Here is an 18,207-nt window from a genome sequence, read left to right on the forward strand (position 1 = left end):
GGGAGGGGACAGGACGGGAGCGGGGGGGGGGGACAGGACGGGACCCCGGGGAGGGGACAGGACAGGAGCGGGGGGGACAGGACGGGAGCGGGGGGGGGGACAGGACGGGACCCCGGGGAGGGGACAGGACGGGAGCGGGGGGGGGGGGACAGGACGGGACTCCAGGGAGGGGACAGGACGGGACTCCAGGGAGGGGACAGGACGGGAGCGGGGGGGGGGGGACAGGACGGGACCCCGGGGAGGGGACAGGACAGGAGCGGGGGGGACAGGACGGGACTCCAGGGAGGGGACAGGACGGGAGCGGGGGGGGGGGACAGGACAGGAGCGGGGGGGACAGGACGGGACTCCAGGGAGGGGACAGGACGGGAGCGGGGGGGGGGGACAGGGCAGGAGCGGGGGGGACAGGACGGGACTCCAGGGAGGGGACAGGACGGGAGCGGGGGGGGGGGACAGGACAGGAGCGGGGGGGACAGGACGGGACTCCAGGGAGGGGACAGGACAGGAGCGGGGGGGGGGGACAGGACGGGACCCCGGGGAGGGGACAGGACGGGAGCGGGGGGGGGGCCCGGACGGGACCCCGGGGAGGGGACAGGACGGGAGCGGGGGGGGGGACAGGACGGGACCCCGGGGAGGGGACAGGACAGGAGCGGGGGGGACAGGACGGGAGCGGGGGGGGGACAGGACGGGACCCCGGGGAGGGGACAGGACGGGAGCGGGGGGGGGACAGGACGGGACCCCGGGGCGGCGCCAGTCGCTGCTCTAGCAAACTCTGCGGCCAGCCCGCGCCTGCGGAGCCCCGCGGGGCTGCGGGTAACTCCGGCCCCCGCGGAGGAGCTCGTGCAGCCCCGGCTGGGTCTGACCCGGCCCGGGGCCGCCCCGCTCCAGCCTGGCCCCGGCCCCGGCTCTCTTGCAGCGGAACCCAAGCGCCTCGCTGCGTTTCCCGCGGGGCCCGCCGGGCGGCCCGGCGCTGTGGCTTCCCCGGCGGGGCGGGGCGGGGCGGGCTCGGGGAGCGGGGCTGCAGGCAGCATGGCCGGCCTGGAGCTGCTCTACGCCTCGCAGGCGCCCGGCCTCCGCCGCCCGCAGGACTCGCTGCTCTGCTTCGTCCACTGGCAGCTGGTCACGCACCAGTACCGCGCGCTGGGCACCGGGGACCAGGTGAGGGGCCCCCCCGGGGGGTGCATCCAGCCCCAGCCCGGCACCGCCTCGGGGTGCACGCGCTGCAAGGGGGGGGGTGTTTCTGGGGCTCCCCAGGCCTGGCCGGCGCTAAGCGCGGTGCAAACCCCAGAGCCCCAGCCCGAAGGGGGGGCCGTTGTGTGACCAGCGGCGTCGGGTGAAAGGGGCGGGGGCAACCCCGCCGCCCCGTGTCAGGCATCACCCCGTGGGGGAGGCGGCAAAGAAAGACGGTGCCTGCCCCGGATCCCCAAAGGCCCTGGTGCTGCAAACCAGGGCAGGATGGGGGCCTGGCCTGGCCACGGCGCATTGTTTGCTCTTCGTGCTCTGTGTCTCCTTTCCCCAGGCCCTGGGGGCTGGAGGGACTCTGCTAATACCCTGAGTAGTTTCACTTTTGTTTCCGTGATTTTTGCTCTCAGTATGGTCCCTACCAGCACCAGGCCGCAGGGTGATTGATGTCTGTTGGGAAATAAATAACCTGTTCCCACCAAATTATCCCTATTTAAAAACTCAGACTCATGGCTCTGGCCTGAAAGTTTATTTTTACAAAACCTAAATTTGAGACCAGATGCCTTTAAAGGGAATATGAGGGTGTTGCCCTTGCAGACTTTTCTAGGTCTTTCCTCTCTACTTGGGTCTTTAAATGCATCCTTTTTTAAAAAGAATGTGTGCAGTTTGTTTATAATATTTCACCTTTAAAAGATTCCTTTGCTCTCAGATAGACAAAGACAAACCATAACAACCGTATTGTGCCCACATCAACCATAGTGATGGGAAAGTTATTTTTCTTATGTTCAGGAGCAAATGATTCTCTCTGATGCTCCAGAGCTGCATGCTGATCGGTGCAGGTGGACCCCCTGCACCGGGCAGCTGGAGGCTGTTGAAGTCAGTGGGGCTCTGTGCAGACAGAGGTCAGCCCATGTGGATCAGCTTGCAGGGCCCAATCCCACAAACACTGCCAAGCCGAGGGAGCTGGGTCTTCCCTGAAAAAAAAACAGGTGTGTTTTTACATTGAGATAGCTACCTTGCTGTGAGATCCTAATGCAGACAAAGTACAGGTAGTTCTTACCTCTGTGTACCTTGTCCATTCTGTACCTTACCCCCATCTGGGGCTTACCTCAGTTAGCTGCGTTGAGATGAAAACTACAGTGCCTTGACTCCACTACAGTGTTATGGTGAGTTATCCATCTCGATGTAAGAACACACCTGGGTTGTGCAGTGTAGGTGTAGCTGGGGATTACTCACAGTAGTAAGCATTACATCCAGTAACAAGTATGTACAGGATTGGGTCCTAAGGGAGCTGTGATAGGTTAAATTCACTTTATGTATGCCCTTTAGAAGGGAAGGATCTTGGCTGTTAGCTGGCAGAGACAGGCTTGGCCTGGGGGCTCCTTTAGATCATTTACCATCACATTTACAGTCATCAAGTGCTAATGCCAGAAAATACCCTGATCTGGGGGTCTCTCTAGTTTGCTCATGACTTGGGAGAGCCGTTTGCAGCATTTTTTGTGGTAGTTGCCCTGCATGATATGCTGAGTCCTGTACAGCGGAACCAGGGGCCCTGATCACGCAATCAGACCCGTGCCAACAACGATGCAATCCCTTTGGGAGGTTTAAACCTCCTTCCGGATTCCTGTGTCCAGCTGGGATCTGTTCCTGTTGCCCTGTTGGTGTCAGCTGGGACTCCAGCTCGTTCTCTCTGATGCCTTTGTGCAGCCAGGTCTCAATGAAAGGAAGTCGGAGCTGCTGCCGGCCGGGTGGAACGCCAACAAGGACCTGTACACGCTGCGATACAAGTCCACGGACGATCGCCGCGAGCTCCTGCTGAAGGCAATCATGGTGGACAGTAGCATGATTCTCAACGTCCTGGTGAGGCTCCCAGCTGCCTGGGTACTATGTAAGGATCGGTCCCTGTGGGGGAGAAGGAGGTGGGACGTCAGTGCCACCCCCATAAGGGAGGAGAGGCAAAGAATAACAACTGTGACTCACTTGAGCATCCGTTTTTCTGGCCTCCTATGTCCCCCAGTGCCCTTGGCTTCTGTTGAGTGGGAGGTGCTCAATGAGAAACCCAGCTGGCTAAACGGGGAGAGGTGGCCAGTGTGGCCCAGGTTCTGTGCTGGCTCCATGCGATTCGGCGTCTCTGACGTCAGGGAGGCGCTCCGGGTGCAGATCAGGGCGGAGCTTGGCACGTAACGTCCTCAAAAGCGTGCAGGATGCTGTGTGATTGTGGAGTCATGTAGGGTTTGCCGCTGGTGTAAATCAGTGTCACTTATCGCCTGCCATGGAGCAGTGCCTTTTCCCCCAGCTGAGGGACTGGCCCTGGAAGTGTTGTGTCCAGTGTGAAGCAGGAAGCTAAGGTCAAACATCCATGCGGGTGAAGCTGTGACGTTATTACCGCTCGGCCCATGCTGGCTGATGAGTTGCAGCCTTTGTGCGTCTTGTGGACTTCTGGATCCTTGTTGCCAGGCTGCCTGCTCTATCACGCCCGTCCCGTGTTTAGTGGCACCTCTCCTCCTGATCGAATGCCAGCACAGTATCTGTCTAACCCTCTGCAGTCCAGACAGGGAGAGCTGGGAAAGACCCATCTCAACCCGCTGCAAGTTGGTTGCACTTGGGTTTAGACAGCTGGGAATCCAGACATATGGATCCTGCACTGACAAGTGCAGTAGAGGAGCAAACTCCAGTGATGGACCCTGCCTCGGATTTCCCCCCCCCCACCTGTTCTGCTGTTATGTCTGCTCCTCCCCCCCCCCCCCCCCCCCGCCATGAGCTTGGCTGCTGAGGCAGTGGTTTGTTTGTCCTTCCCCAGGATTGCAGCTCAAAGCAGGTGGTGGATTTGACCTTGACAGTGGCAGATTACATCGACCCGGAGCACTTGGATGATTTCCACAGGTAACTGCGTTTCATGGAGATTCTCCACACAAGTGTCTGAGCCCTCGGAAAGGGGAGGCAGATGAAGATCGGGGCGGGAGAGTGAAATAAACAAGGGGAGAAGAGGGTGCTTTCAGAGGAACCTGATGGGCTCTTTGCAGATAAAGCTTCAATCCCCCCACATGTTCTTCTCCTCCCCCATTCCCAGATGGCACCCCAAGCTCAGGCTGGGAGAAGAGAGGGAGATAGGCCACGGGGCTCTGGATCAGAGCACAGGCCTGGGAACTCGCTGCTTTGGGAGTTCTAATCCCAGCTGAGCCTCTGGCTGGGTCTGTAACTTTATTTCCAGCGTGCTGGCCGTCATGTGTACCCTGCATGAAAGCCCAGACCCTGCCCCCAAGGAACTTGCAGCCTGACTCCAACACAGACACCACACTACAGACCTATGCTACCGACTTGCTGTGGGGAAAGTGATTGTACTTCCTTAGATGTTTGCATGCAGCCCTCCGTGTGTAACCGTGGGGAGATTCTGACCTTGAGACTGTGGAATAGTCTCCTGAGGGAGTGGAAGCGCCATGGCTTGGGACATGGGACACAAGACTGGACAAAGCACCCAACCTGTGTTGTAGGGAGCACTGCTGCATCAGCAGGGGTGGGCTGTATTATCTGAAAGGGATTCCCCCCCCCCACTTCCCAGTTCTGTGATTCCCTCCTGCCTCTGTCAACTCTGCTGCAAAGCTGGGTGAAGATCAGACTTGCCCAGCTGCTCTCTGCTTAACGCCTGAATGCCGCGTCTCACCCGAGACGTCAGCAAACGCCAGGGCCGTGGGTCTTGCGATCCTTCCATTCCGGCATTTTTAACTTCTGGTTTACCAGAGCCCCTGAAAGCCCTGTTTGTATTGCAACCAGCTTCTCCATTTGCAGATAAGGAAATCTTAGATGGCTTGGACACTGGCCAGCAGTTCCAAACAAGAAACAAGCCAAAATCCACCAAGTTCCCTCTTCCCCTCTGACATCTTCAGGCAATCTGGCCAGGGCCGCGGGATGAACGTGCCATGGATACTGATGGGGCGTTGAAAAGGACAGTTGTTCTGGGTGTGTGTCTTGTTGGGGGCCCATCACACTGTTGTGTTAGGGCCTTTACCACCAAACCCTTTCTAGCAGGGCCCTGGGTGATGTCAGTTGTCTAGTTGTCAGCCTTGACTCTCTCTCTTGCCCCTGCAGAGTGTACAAGAACATCGAGGAGCTGCAGACCAGGGTTGCCACAGGCATCATCTCTCCGTTGGAGGCTCCCAAAGAGAAGAGCGACCCCAAAAAGGAGCCCAAGCCTGAGAAGAAGGTCCCGCCTACCTCCACTCAGGATTATGACCCCTTGAGGATTCCTCCCTGGCAGCCTCTTGGTGGCCGGCAGCCGTCCTGGTGAGTGAGACAAGGGGATGGGGCTGCATAGCCTGCTCTTTCCAATGAGGTGGGTGGCAGGAAAGCCATGACGGAACATCTAGCCCTCCATGGTTCCTTCCCTCACCCGCCCACACCAGCCTCTGTCACAGATGTGTCCTCATGGGCACTGGTGCATGGTCTAGCTCCGTGTTGCACGTTTAGTTCTCAGAGGGATCCAAAAGATGCAGGAGGGGGATTCTTTAAAACAGCCCATGTCCTGGCACCCCAGTCAGCCCTGCTTATAAATCCCATGCTTCTGGTTCACCCTTCGGGCTGATCCTGACCCTCGGTGGCTGTTGGCATGGGGCTCCGGCTGGCTTCCCTTTAAGCTGGCCCACCAGTGGGTGGTCTTGTCTGGAACTTGGGACCCCACCCTGTGTTTTGGGTGACATGCTGCCAGAGTTGGCCACCTGGGAGAAGAGTGAGGTGACATGCCACACCCCAACATGGGCACGATAAGGAACCTGTGTCGCTCTGCACCTGTGCCATGGCCTTACCCCCTTGCCTGGAGGTTTGGGGGGGCCCCTTCCCCTCCCATCCCTGAGAGTCAGGGGTAGCAGCTTGGGTAGGGATACCATATTTGAACATTGAAAAAAGAGGACACTCCACGGGGACCCCCGGCCCCGCTCCCATTCCGCCCCTTCCCCGCCCACGTTCCAACCCCTTCCCCAAAGTCCCTGCCCCAACTCCGCCCCCTCCCTGCCCCATTGGACCCCTTCCCCAAATCCCCGCCCTGGCCCCACCGTCTCCCCTGAGTGCGCCGCATTCCCCCTCCTCCCTCCCAGCCACACAAAACAGCTGTTTTGCGGCGCAAGCTCTGGGAGCTAGGGGGGAAAAGCAGGCACTCTCTCGAGTGATCAACATTCACTCTCTTTCTCAAATGATCAATTCTTCTTTGGGGAAAAATAATAATGGCAAAATCCTGGACGTTTTTAGATATTTAAAAATTCCTCCCGGATGGGGATTTAAGAACCAAAAAGCCAGACATGTCTGGGAAAATATGGACATATGGTAACCCTATATGAATGTGTTATTATACTGTTATATATGCTGTGCGCTACGTGTCGTCTATATTGAGTATATATAAGAAAAAGTGATATGACCTCAAAAGTGAAGTTTAATTATTTAAAGTTTACAGTACTTCTTTATATGTAGTGAGTCCTTTCCTTTCACCAGTTCTTCAGTTTTCTTTCTCCTCATGTGCCCACACATACTTCTCTTTAGATTGCATTTTTCTCAGCAGTGGTTGATTGCTCTTTAAGAAGTCATGAAAGTCTTTACAAGAAGTTTGTCTGAAGTTGTACTGTACAAGTAGAATTCCTTTCAATGACTCAGCATTCAAGTTGTTCCTTTCCTTTGTCCACTGGCTTTGCATCAGTGAAAAAATTTGCTTTACATTTGCATTGTGAGACGGAATTGCAAAGAAGAACTGTGCAATCTTTAACAGTTCTGAATGACGCTCAATGTTTTTGGATTTCTCAAAATATTTGGAAAAAAGAAAAGGAGTACTTGTGGCACCTTAGAGACTAACAAATTTATTAGAGCATAAGCTTTCGTGAGCTACAGCTCACTTCATCGGATGCATCCGATGAAGTGAGCTGTAGCTCACGAAAGCTTATGCTCTAATAAATTTGTTAGTCTCTAAGGTGCCACAAGTACTCCTTTTCTTTTTGCGAATACAGACTAACACGGCTGCTACTCTGAAACCTCAAAATATTTGGTCCACTTCTGGTGTGCTAGCAAATTACTGAACTCTTCATCACTGTTGCAACTTTCTGTAAACTTCTTCAGGTTGCTGACCTGATCAAAACACTTCACGTCATCAATTTGCACCCCCTTATCGATCAGGTACTTGATACAAGGTTCCACATCACTCCAATTCAGTGTCTCACTCAGGGTAATCCACCTCAAATAAGAGAAGTCTTCCAGGGGTCTAAGCCACTTCTCCAAATATTCTAAGCATCTGCTGTACATATTATCTACTTCAGCATAGAATTTGTCACACTCTTCATCGATTCCTTCCATGCGCTTTTCTGCCAGTAGTGCCTTAACTTTCAGGGACATAAAGTTGTGAATCTTGCGTTCAAGAAGGATAGTGTGAATGGAGTTCAAACTTTTCAGCACTTCCACCACAAAATTGCTTTCCCTTTCGATTTCTTGGATGTAAGTTTGGAATACACTCATGAGTGAATGCATGTGCCAGAGGTAAATCTTACTTAATTCATACTGAAAAAATGTCTTAAGCACTGTGGGTGGTTTGTCCTGTGACAGAAAGAATGACTTTAAAGCCAGAAACGTGTATCAGCCTTGTAATGCGTGGAAATAATGACAGCCATCATGTCTTGCTATGAGAAAGCAGCTTTCTGTATTCAACATCAACAAACGCACAATACTCCTTCAGCCGCTCAGTTCGGACAGTGTAGCTATGAAAGTACTGGTAAATTTTAAAAATAATGTTCTCAATGTCAACGTTCATTCTTTCTACTGCATGTGAACACAGTTGTTCAAAATGTGTGTGGCTCAGCCCATACCAATTAATGTTCTCTTCTGCAACAACAACTTTAAGTTTGCAAACACATTCTTTCCATCTTTGTCATGCTGGAGTCCTCCAAAATTGTACAGCAGTTGTCACCTGTAAATGCAATACATTTCTCGAACAAACCATTTTTTTCAAGTGTTTCTTTTACGTAATGAGCAATCGTGTCGGCATTCTCCTTAGGTGTGTTCTGGACCTCAATCAGTTTTGACTGCAAACTGCCATTCTTTCAGTCGAAATACTGAATAATTACTGGAAATATTTTCACTGAACCGTGATTGCTTCCATGTATAGCAACTCCACAGTAAGCTATGTCATTTTCTTCACACGTTTTCACAACACCATCAACAGAATGCGGTGCAAGCACAGGGATAACAATGGCTTCTGTATTGCTTCTAGCACTTGAAAATTTCCGTGCTACTTCAGAATCAGGGAATGTCTTCTTCAACCAGACAGATGTGCAATCCATTGACGTAAAACTGTTACAATCCTTAACAAAAGCGCCCTCTGCTGCAATAACAGCATCGTCTGGTTCACTGCCTGGTTTTACAAACTAATCTGTCAATTTTGTTGATGAGCTCTCTCCTCAAGCTGCTTTTTTGTGCTTGTCTGAGTCCATCTGAGTTTGTAAATCATTAGCGCCTTTATTTTTCACAGAGGCTTAAGTACCAGGTCTACATAGCAAGCACTCAGCTTCCCATTCTTCTCTACCACTTCGAAAACACGGGAATTTCGTCTCTAGTTCTGCAGTGAATTTACACTTTCGTTTTGGCATTGGATTTGGGGGCAGTAAAATAAAATATCAGCTAAAGAGCTCTTGAGGGAACCCTATCGTGCACGGTCCGAACTCAGAAAAAACACTGAAATTATCGACGTTGCACTATCGCTACTATGGAAAAATGAGACAACTTAACAGTGCTTAAATATGGGGCCCAGTTCTGCAGCGTGTTCAGGCTACTTTGTGCTAGTGAAGCAGCCAGTTTATCTGGCGACTGAGGGATTCCTCTTCCTTGGTTGGCAGAGTCCTGGGCTTGGATCTTAAGTCACCCCACTCTGGGCTGCTGCCACAGGTCCCTCTGGCTCCTAGGATCAGGGGCAGATGAGGGGTCTCCACGTGCTGCGCCCGCAACAAGCACGAGCTCCGTGGCTCCCATTGGCCGGGAAAAGCGCCAATGGGAGCTGCCGGAGCCGTGGAGCGGGACTTGCAGGCTCCGGCAGCGCGCAGAGAGCCCTCTACCCCCCCCCCCCCCCCGACCTGACCCTAAGAGCCAGAGGGACCTGTCGGGGGGCGAGGTGGGGAGTCCCGGCGGTGCTTACCTGGGTGGCTCCCGGGAAGCATCCAGCAGGTCCCTCTGGTTGGGGGTGGGGGGCGGAGGGTTCTCTGCTTGCTGCCGGCACCTGCAAGCCCCATTCCGCAGCTCCAGCGATCTGCGGGGGCACAGAGGCGGGGGGCGGCATCCGAGTGTGCAGCTGCCTCCTGCCCAGGCTCCAACTTTCCCGGCTTCTGACGCTCTCCAACCTGTGCGCCCCTGGCCAGGTGCTTCCCCCACGCAGCAGCAGCTGGCACTGGGGGGGGGCGGGAAGTTGCCTCAGGCCCCGCAGTTCTAGGGTTACCCTACGTCTGTATTTTCCCGGATGCTTTTAGATATTTAAAAATTCCTCCCGGACAGCGATTTAAGACCTAAAAAGTCGGACATATCCGGGAAAATACGGACATAGGGTAACCCTAAGCTTGGGGCAGTGTGTGCAAATCCTGTGTGGGACCAGGGCAGGAAGGGATTCATGGTCTGTCCCACAGATGGGCTGAAATCTGCCCCAGGCCACGCGATCTGTCAGGAGTATCAAGGCTGGGGGGAGGGCCATGCAGCCAGAGTCAGGAGGGCACAGGGAAGCAGGCCCGTTTCTGAGGTCTGCCCTGCTTAGGGGGGCTGGGTGTATAGGGCTGGTGGGACAAGGGGCTGCCATGGGGAGCAGAAGGCCCCATTAGCTGGCTGACAGCTCAGTGATGGGAGAGCTGGCCACGTCTCTGCTAGGTATGGGCTGTCAGTTTGGGCCGTTGAATCCAGTAGGGAGGCTTGTGGCAGCGCTGGCCAGTGGGCATGAGGGTTGCACAGCCTAGTCCTTTGTGACTGAAAGGGGGAGGGCAGATGGCGGAGCTCCTTTCGATCCCCGGAGGGGGCTGGGATCTGGTGGAGGAGCCCCCACTGGACGAGCATGGAGCTGTGTTCGGGTCGGGGAGGCAGGGGGTTAGAACGGGGACCCTGCCTGGCTGTGGCAGAGAGAGCAGTTCATCCAGGGGCCGTTTGCCCAGCAGTGCCTCCCACACCGCCAGGGGCTGAGCCGCGGCTGTGCAGCTGCAGAAGGCTTATGGGAGGGAGAGGAAAAGCCTTTTAACTTCGCTTCCCTTCTTGATGATCTTCCTTCGGACCAGTTTTTGAGCACAACATCCCGGATGGAAAATCGTGACTCTGCAGCCACACTGCCAGCTTCCCCCCCTGCCCCCACCCCCAATGTGAGGGATCAGTCTGTGGGCTCCTGGGTCCCCGCTCTCAGGTGCTTATGCGCCCTGATAATCTCTTTCCCTGGGATAGTGGAGGGGTGGGGCTCTTTATTCTCTCCCTTCTCCCACACTCCCCTTTAATCAGGGCCAGGTAGGAAATTAGAGCCCCCTGTGGCTGTCCAGAGGACTGTCATGACTCCCCACTGTCCCTGTCGGAGCCCATGCAGAGCTGGTCCCTCGAGAGATCAGAGGGACGGTCCATAGCGTCTTACCCCTGGTTCCTTTCACACCACTGCTGCTCATCAAGCCTCTGTGATGCCCCAGGTGCCCAGCTCAATGAATGCTGGGCGCTGGAGTTCTGGGGCTGTCGCGGGGAGCGGGGGTCCGAGACATGGCTGCCCATGGCTGGCTTGCCTTGCAGCAGGCGGGGGGTGCAGCATGCAGTGGAAAAATCCTCGTCATGGATGCCTGAAACAAAAGGCATCGAGTGAGTGTTGAAAGCTGGGTCTGTGCTCCTAGTGGGCACCGTTGCGTTCTCTGCCAGGCCCCCACACCCTGCCCTCCTCTCGTGCGTGGGAGCCGGGTGTCAGTGTCAGTTTGTCGGCTCGTTGGCTGTGCTGCGGTTTGGGAACTGTCCCTGTGCTGACGGGCTAACTTGGCCTCTCTCACGCTCTGCCCAGGGCTGTGTTAGCAATTTGCCGGGAGCTCCAGGCCTGTAGCTGCCTTTCCGTAAAGCAGAGCAGATGACAGTCACGCGCACCCTCTCGCATGGAGGGGTGGTAACTGCAGAGTCCTGCGTACCAGGCTGCTTGGCTCAGGTGGGGCGATGCGTACTGCGACCTGTAGTCTCCCTGAGTCCTATTCTGCACCAATTAAAGCCACAAGCCACCTCACAAAACACCATTAGCAGTACACTGGACCCTGGTGACATTCTGGTAACACCAGTCTGCACGGTGAGGTCACTCGATCGTTCCTGTGATCTGTAATGTAGACTAAAATACAGAGACCCAACTGAGCACAGCCTTCTTCGCCAGGGGCCTGCTCTGCTGGTCACATGGGCCCACTCATCTGCATGGGCTCGCACCCTTTCCTGCCCCCTGCATGCATTCTCTTTCATATCCCGTACCCACCTGCCATAGGACATGGCCCGAGGAAATTAAGACCTCTCACTGGGGGAATTATGTCTTGTGTTTCAGGCCTGATCCCCGGGACCCCTTTGCTGTGGGTGGAGATGACCTGGACCCGTTTGGGTGAGTATTCCCGGGAGAGGATCGTGTAGGGAGTGACTGAAATAACTCAGATTGGCCTTGCTGGTGCGTTCAGTGAAGTGTCTCCAACAAGGACTTCAATTAAACAGTTATTGTGTGTGAACAGCCAGGGACCAATAGCTGGTTCTAAACCAAAATATGGTTTTAATATTGTACTAAGATCCTGTCTCTCACATAGTTGATTGGTTGGAATCTGCATCTGTTTAATAATCAGCTGGTATTCATTTAATGTGCAGTAATTCCTCCAGCAAATGAAAGCTAAAACACATTTAAGTGAATTTAAGCCTTCAATTTAAAATGTTGCTTTCTCCAGCCCCCTCTAGATCTGTAGGGCTGTTCGGAAGTACCCAAGAGCAGAGAGGAGAGACAGCTGCCCGAGGAGATGGGAGCCATAGAGAGGGATGCTGCAGGGTGCCTTGCTTCTGCTCTGGGGCTCCAGCTCCATTTGGGGAGGAAGGGGTGGAACTGACCCATCATTTTCCATTCCAGTAAAAGAACAATGTAATCAAAGTAAAACCAGTCCATGGGAACACTACCCAACTCATTATGGAGTCCTGGAAGTCCTGCCATTTGGAGCCTCTGGCTGATCAGGATCAGATTTATTTCTCCTTGGAGGGCTTTGTTCTGCAAGGGTTGGCTAGAAAGGGATCTTCTGGAAACGTTCCATGGAGGCTGGAAAGAGGAGCTTGCAGCAGAGGGCTGAGGGTGGCTGGAAAGCAGCCCTGCATACCCCAGGGAAAGGGAAATCAGGACGGGCCCTTGCCTCCCCACTTCCCATCTCTCCTAAAAGGATTTCTTTCTTAAATGTATATAGCGTCTTGATCCAAAGTGGGCACCTGCTGGAGGCAGATTTTGAACCCCGGGACCTCTGTGTAGCATCCGTGGGACTTTCCACGAGCAGCTCGCTGTCCATTAAGGCGCTTACTGTGGCTGATGTTCATTATTTTTATTGAAGCAGCATCCAGAGGCTCCAGCTGAGATCATACAGTATGAGGACAGGGCACAGCTGCAGGCTGCAGAACTGGTCTAGCTAATGGCTTCCAGGCGCGGCTTTGGGAAAGGTTCCAGGCCGTTGATCCCAGAGAAGGGGTCTGGGAACTCTTGCAACAGGGTGGGGGGGGGGGGTGAGAAAATCTTGCATTTAATCAAACAGCCAAAAGCATAGAGCTAAATAAACCTAAAGAATAACAATCAAGCAGCGAAGGAAACCAAAGCAGGGGGTGTCTGACCATTCCTAAAGCAGCACTGGTCTCCAGCAGCGGGGGGTCTGACTCACGGCTGTCTCAGATATTCTCACAGCTGGCATGGCTCACAGTTTCTCCTGAGAAGCTGGAGGAATATAGAACCTGCCCCTCTGCTAAGTCTCCCCCTGTTCATTGCTCAGCCCCCTTGGTAGGTGGCTAGTGGGACTGCGAAAGACGCAGGTGCCTATTTGCAGTTCTTCATGGGTGACAAAACAGGCTGCATTAAGGACAGCGAAGGGGCTTGTCATTTCCCCCTGCATCTCACGATAGAACATGTGTTAACTGACACTACTTAGCACCCTGGCAGTGTGCATGCCCCAGGGTGAGTTAATCACAGCCCCCTGACGGGATGTTAGCTACGACAGCCCTTGTCTGCACTGAGTGCTAAGCCATGTTTTACATCATGTTGGTGCCCGTGTGTGGTCTAACACTGTGTAATATCCCAGTGTAGACGAGTCCAAAGGGTAGTGATACCAGGCATTGGACAGAGGGGGCAATTCCTATTCACCCTGAGGCCCCTTTACATGGCCGGAGCAAACCACAGGGGCCTTACTGTAAATGAGAATAAGGCATGAAGTCTCATCCTTGTATACTTCCATACCTGTCTAGCCCCCCAGCCTCGTGTTTACACCTAACCGCGTACTCTTGCTCTCACTGAATTACACTCCCCAGCACATGCTCTGCTATGCCGGACACACGCATTCCCATCCCGTCCGTAGTCACACGTGTTGATTTTACAATGGGAATCAGATTTCCAGGCTGCTCATGGAGCAGTGATCCAAGCTCAGAGCAGAGGGGAGCTGGTTACTCTTATCTCCAATTAGAGCTAGTTGTGATCCTGCTCTCATCCTGCTTTCTTCTTCCTCCCAGGGGTCGGAGGGGCGGTATGATTGCTGATCCACTGCGCTCAGGATTTCGAGGGCCTCTTATTGACCCATCGTCAGGTCTCCCAAACCGGCTTCCTCCTGGGGCCGTTCCACCAGGAGCCAGATTCGACCCATTTGGGCCAGGGGGCGGCCGTCCTGCAGGGTGGGTATCTGGACGTGCGTGTGTGTTGCTTCACTGACTATAACCTTGCTGGAGTTGTCCTGTTCTTCGCAAACTGCACCCGACTCTCTTGACTCTCTGGGTTGCCAAGGGGAGGCGGGAGGTGGGAGGCGGGGTGGGGGTTCGCTCTGTGACTCCTCCTGTAACTCTGCTCTCGACATTCCATTCCTGTTGCAGGCCAGATCCAGGTCACCTTCCCCCTCCAGGATACGACGACATGTTCATGTGAGGACGTGCCCGGCTCCGACTGCACAGAGAGAGAAGCACCTTTCCCCCACCTTTCCCCTCTTTGGAAGACTCTCTTCAGCAGTAGTTTTCTCCCCGAGCACTAGAGCCTTTCCCTGCACTGCAGATCAGCTTTAAAGGTTTTACTGCATATGTAACCGTGGAGAAGGCAGTGGGTGGCTCTCGTCTCTCCGCCTGCTCCTCCCGGGGGAATCCCGAGCCATTTGTAATCTAACACCTATTGAAACATGACTGCAGTGTGCTAAGAACTGAAAGCAGCTTGAGGTGTGTTATTCAGAACTGGAACTGCCCTATGAGAAGGGTATTGAAAAAATGTCATTTCCTTTGCTTTCCTTGTACCAGCTTCTCTGGGATGACGTGATGTGTGCTCTGGGATTTACTCAGCTCTTTGTTGCTAGAGAGAAACATTCACTCCCCACCACCTGTCTGGTAATGACTCGGTCTTGACGAGCTTGCCAGTGCAGAGTCCCACTTTCCATACTGGCTCCCAGCTGGCCACATGTACGTCTCAGACAGGCCTGGCCTAGAGCGGAGTGAGCTAGTGAGGCGATGATGCAGGAAGCTGCAGTGTGACCGCCGGGAAGGGCTTGTAAAGGCGTCTGTGGTTTCTCCCCTGCTCTGGGCTCACCTTGGCCCTTCAGCTGCCCGTTGAGTAAGGGGTTAGGAAGGGCTGAATGGGGCAATGGATTCTTGGAATTTCTGCCTCTAGAGCAGCATGGCCAGTTCTTCAGCTGGTGTAGCTAGACCTAGTTGCATTGGCTCCAGGGGGGCTACATTGATTTATACCAGCTGATCATCTGGCCCCTAGATCTAAAGACACCAACGTGCAATCTAGTCAATTAAAAAAAAAAGTCACCATTAGTTGTAGATCCTGCCCCTTCATCTCCCCTGCTGGTTTGTGTGGTTCTTATGATCACGTGTCTGTTTTTAAGTCTCTCTCTCCCCTATTGCTGTGAGGGAATCTTACACAGACATTGGGAAGATGGTATTGACTATATCCCAAGTGCTGTCAAATTCTCAAAGGGAACAAGCTGGGGACATACATAACGATGGAGAATGTTTTTTTCTCCATCCGTGCTCAGTCGAATCTGGAATAACACCGTTTGTTTTGGTGGAGTCCCTGCGTGCCGAAATTACATTGGAGTAGCTGAGATCAGGATGATTTTTATTTTCTTTCTGGGTGGGGTGATGTAAGAATGTGATGGGGGTCGCTTATGGCTGTTGTGCTTTGACTTCCCTTATGTTTTACGGGAGGGATTTTTTCAGGTGGCTGTTCTTTGCTCTTTTAATTGTCACACCAGGCTAGTATGTTAACAGAATAGTTCCTGTCCTGTGCTGATCCTGTCCAGCTGAATTCAGTGGTGTCAGTTTTCCAAAGTGACTGCTGATTTGGGGTGCCTTTGAGAGGTCTGATTTTCAGAGGACAGGTAACTAGCACAGTCTGAAAATCCTGCCCTGTGGCAGAATCATTGTGCTGGGACCCAGCAGTGTTACTTACTTTTGAAAATTTAAGTCACTGATTCTTCTGATTCTTCTCTTGGTTTGATTTTTTTTTTAAAAGGATCTTATAACTAAAATAAAAACTTGGTGAACTGCTGCTTGTATGCTTCCTGGACTCTGCTTAAGACAACGAGGCGACTTCTCCAGATTTCAGCACTTCAGTCGCTGCTTCAGTGACAAAGCAAAGGTTTCCTCAGGCTTCCCAACTCTCTCACTTCCCTTCCTGGTTAGAAATTTCAGATTGTTGCGACCGGATCCACATGATATTTTTATGAGTAGAAAATCCAGGCTGTGAAACAGATGAGTCACCCCTGTTACCTTCTCTCCCAGCAAGCAGGGCTGGGCACTTCGCTTAGAAGACCAGGTATCTGTGTAAGGTGAATGTCCAACCCAAGGAAAGATCGGCATTACCTGTGGCTACTGGGTCTAAAACCACTGGATCACCTGTGTCCTAGGTGCCATACTCAGGCAATTGTGTCCAAAATGAGAAAGCAAAAGGGGGAAAATAAATCCTTCCCTTCTTGATTCTTCCCCCCCCCCAACAGACATTTCCTTTTCAAACCCCTTGCAGACAGCTGCAGGTGATAATAGCTGAGTTCCCAGCACACTATGGCTCTCAGGGTGGTTGTGCTGGGAACTGAGGATGGGTTAGAGAGGACCAGCCAGCGGTATCAATTCAGCACCGTGGCCAGCTCCTGCATCAGGGATTCCTTCAGTCTCCTGCCCTTACCACCTATGCTGCAGTTTCATATTCTTCAAACACCCTCCCCCTCCCCTCCAAGACCCCTCCCCTTTGGAGCTGGGGCTATTTAAAGCCCTTTCAGAGGCTCTGTAGCTATAAGGAGCAAAGCAGGTTTCCCCCATGGACTGCCATTGCCATTGGCAACCGGGGCTTTCCAATGAGGAAAGATCCTGGAAAAGTTTAGTACAAGTGCAACTGTCATTTCTATCCCTCCTTACAGAGGTGTGTGTGTGTAATAATCTGCTCAGTTGTGAGCTTCTGCTGCCTCTTGCATTTCCCTGATCTCCTAATGATGGCGGTAGAGCAGATAGATGCTGCATGGGGCAATGACTGAATTTTAACAGGCTGGTCCCGGTATGCAAAAGGAGGGCCAGTGGGAAGTTCTGGCTCCTGAGTAGAAAATGTGTTCCTCTGCTGTCTCTCTTTCCAAGAGGACTGTGCACTTTTATTGGCTAATGCCACTTGCGGAGCAACAGCTGGCTTGGTGCTTAATGCTTGTGTCTGGCACAAAGTGCCATGACAGAGAAGTGCGGATGAGATCCCAGTGTAATTGTGTGGGATGGTCAGAGCTTGACAATCCCCCCCGTTCCTCCATTTCCCCACCCTCGGAATAGCCAGGAGAAGACACAGAGAAGTCTGCAGCTGTCGTGGTCTGAGATATTAGCCACTCCAGCATGGATAGTCTGATCCGAAGCAGCCACTCCCTGGCAATAAAGGGACAGCTGGGTGTGCGTAAGAGATTTATCTTGCTGCTATAGGAAGGCTGCTGGGGATCAGAGACTGCTTTGCCTTAGAGAGCAGCAGGACTCCCGCTGCCCTGCCTGTGGTGGGGAGAGCACATGCCCTGCTCTTGTGTGTGTAAGGCCTGATCCAGCAAGGTGCTGAGCACCCTCAGCTCCCACAGCAGCCAGTAGGAGTGGGGTGCTCAGTACCTGACAGGACTGGTCCCTCAGTCTTTGGATCTGTATAATGGTTGCAGCACCCTCAGCTCCCACCAGAGCCAGTGTTCTGAGCTTTGCTTGTTCCGACCTCTCCCAGCAATGGAAGCAGCAAGGCCCTTTAATCCCTGCTCACATGTGCAATAGCTAAAGAACTCCAGTAAAGCCCCCATCATGGTCCCCAGTTTGCTTTCCCGCTGTGCAGGGCTCTGTGCTGCTGGGATGCCTTTAGCCCTCTGAGTGCTGCAGTTGAGTCAGCAATTACCCTGGAGCAGAACAAGCCAGAACCCTCTTCTATTTCCTCTCCCAACATGTCTCCCCTGCCCTACTGCAACTGGACCCACAAGGGGCTCCCACCCAGCCAGCACCATTCTTTTCCCCCCCTGAAACATTTGCACCAGACTGGCCAGCGGTGGTAGCGAAGAGGGGGGGTGGCTCTCTCCTGTGGGTGGCTGTGAGGCAGAAAGGGGGTAGATTATATTTGACAGGGTGGTTATCTACAGAAAGAGCCTAAGCAGAAAACTGAGGGCCAGAAAGCCCCAATTCTAAATCTGTCTCTACCACTGATTTCCTCTGACTTTGGGCAAGTCACCTCACCTCCCGGTGCCTCAGTTTCTCCCTCTGTGAAATAGGGGTAATACTACTACAGAAGGGCATTGGATTCTTCTGTAGACACAGGAGGTGCTGTGGATGCTCCCTAGGAGG

General features: G+C 53.5%; 1 protein-coding gene across 1 annotated transcript; it reads left to right on the forward strand.

Annotated features, from left to right (window-relative positions):
* Positions 1–836: 836 nt before the first annotated feature.
* On the forward strand, positions 837–15,919 carry PSMF1 (proteasome inhibitor subunit 1). The gene is made up of 7 exons (XM_038370270.2): positions 837–1,155; positions 2,887–3,039; positions 3,980–4,062; positions 5,266–5,460; positions 11,714–11,767; positions 13,900–14,058; positions 14,254–15,919. The coding sequence occupies exons 1-7, from the start codon at positions 1,027–1,029 to the stop codon at positions 14,303–14,305; spliced, it is 825 nt and encodes a 274-aa protein (XP_038226198.1). The 5' UTR covers positions 837–1,026; the 3' UTR covers positions 14,306–15,919.
* Positions 15,920–18,207: the final 2,288 nt, after the last annotated feature.

This window comes from Dermochelys coriacea, chromosome 13, assembly GCF_009764565.3.
Source record: "Dermochelys coriacea isolate rDerCor1 chromosome 13, rDerCor1.pri.v4, whole genome shotgun sequence".
NCBI lineage: Eukaryota > Metazoa > Chordata > Testudines > Dermochelyidae > Dermochelys > Dermochelys coriacea.

Excerpts from the sequence above, each read along its gene's own strand:
- PSMF1 (XM_038370270.2), top strand. The coding sequence starts at position 1,027 with ATGGCCGGCCTGGAGCTGCTCTACGCCTCGCAGGCGCCCGGCCTCCGC. Across the intron at positions 1,156-2,886 it reads CGCTGGGCACCGGGGACCAG|CCAGGTCTCAATGAAAGGAA; the intron begins GTGAGGGGCCCC and ends GCCTTTGTGCAG. Across the intron at positions 4,063-5,265 it reads CACTTGGATGATTTCCACAG|AGTGTACAAGAACATCGAGG; the intron begins GTAACTGCGTTT and ends TTGCCCCTGCAG.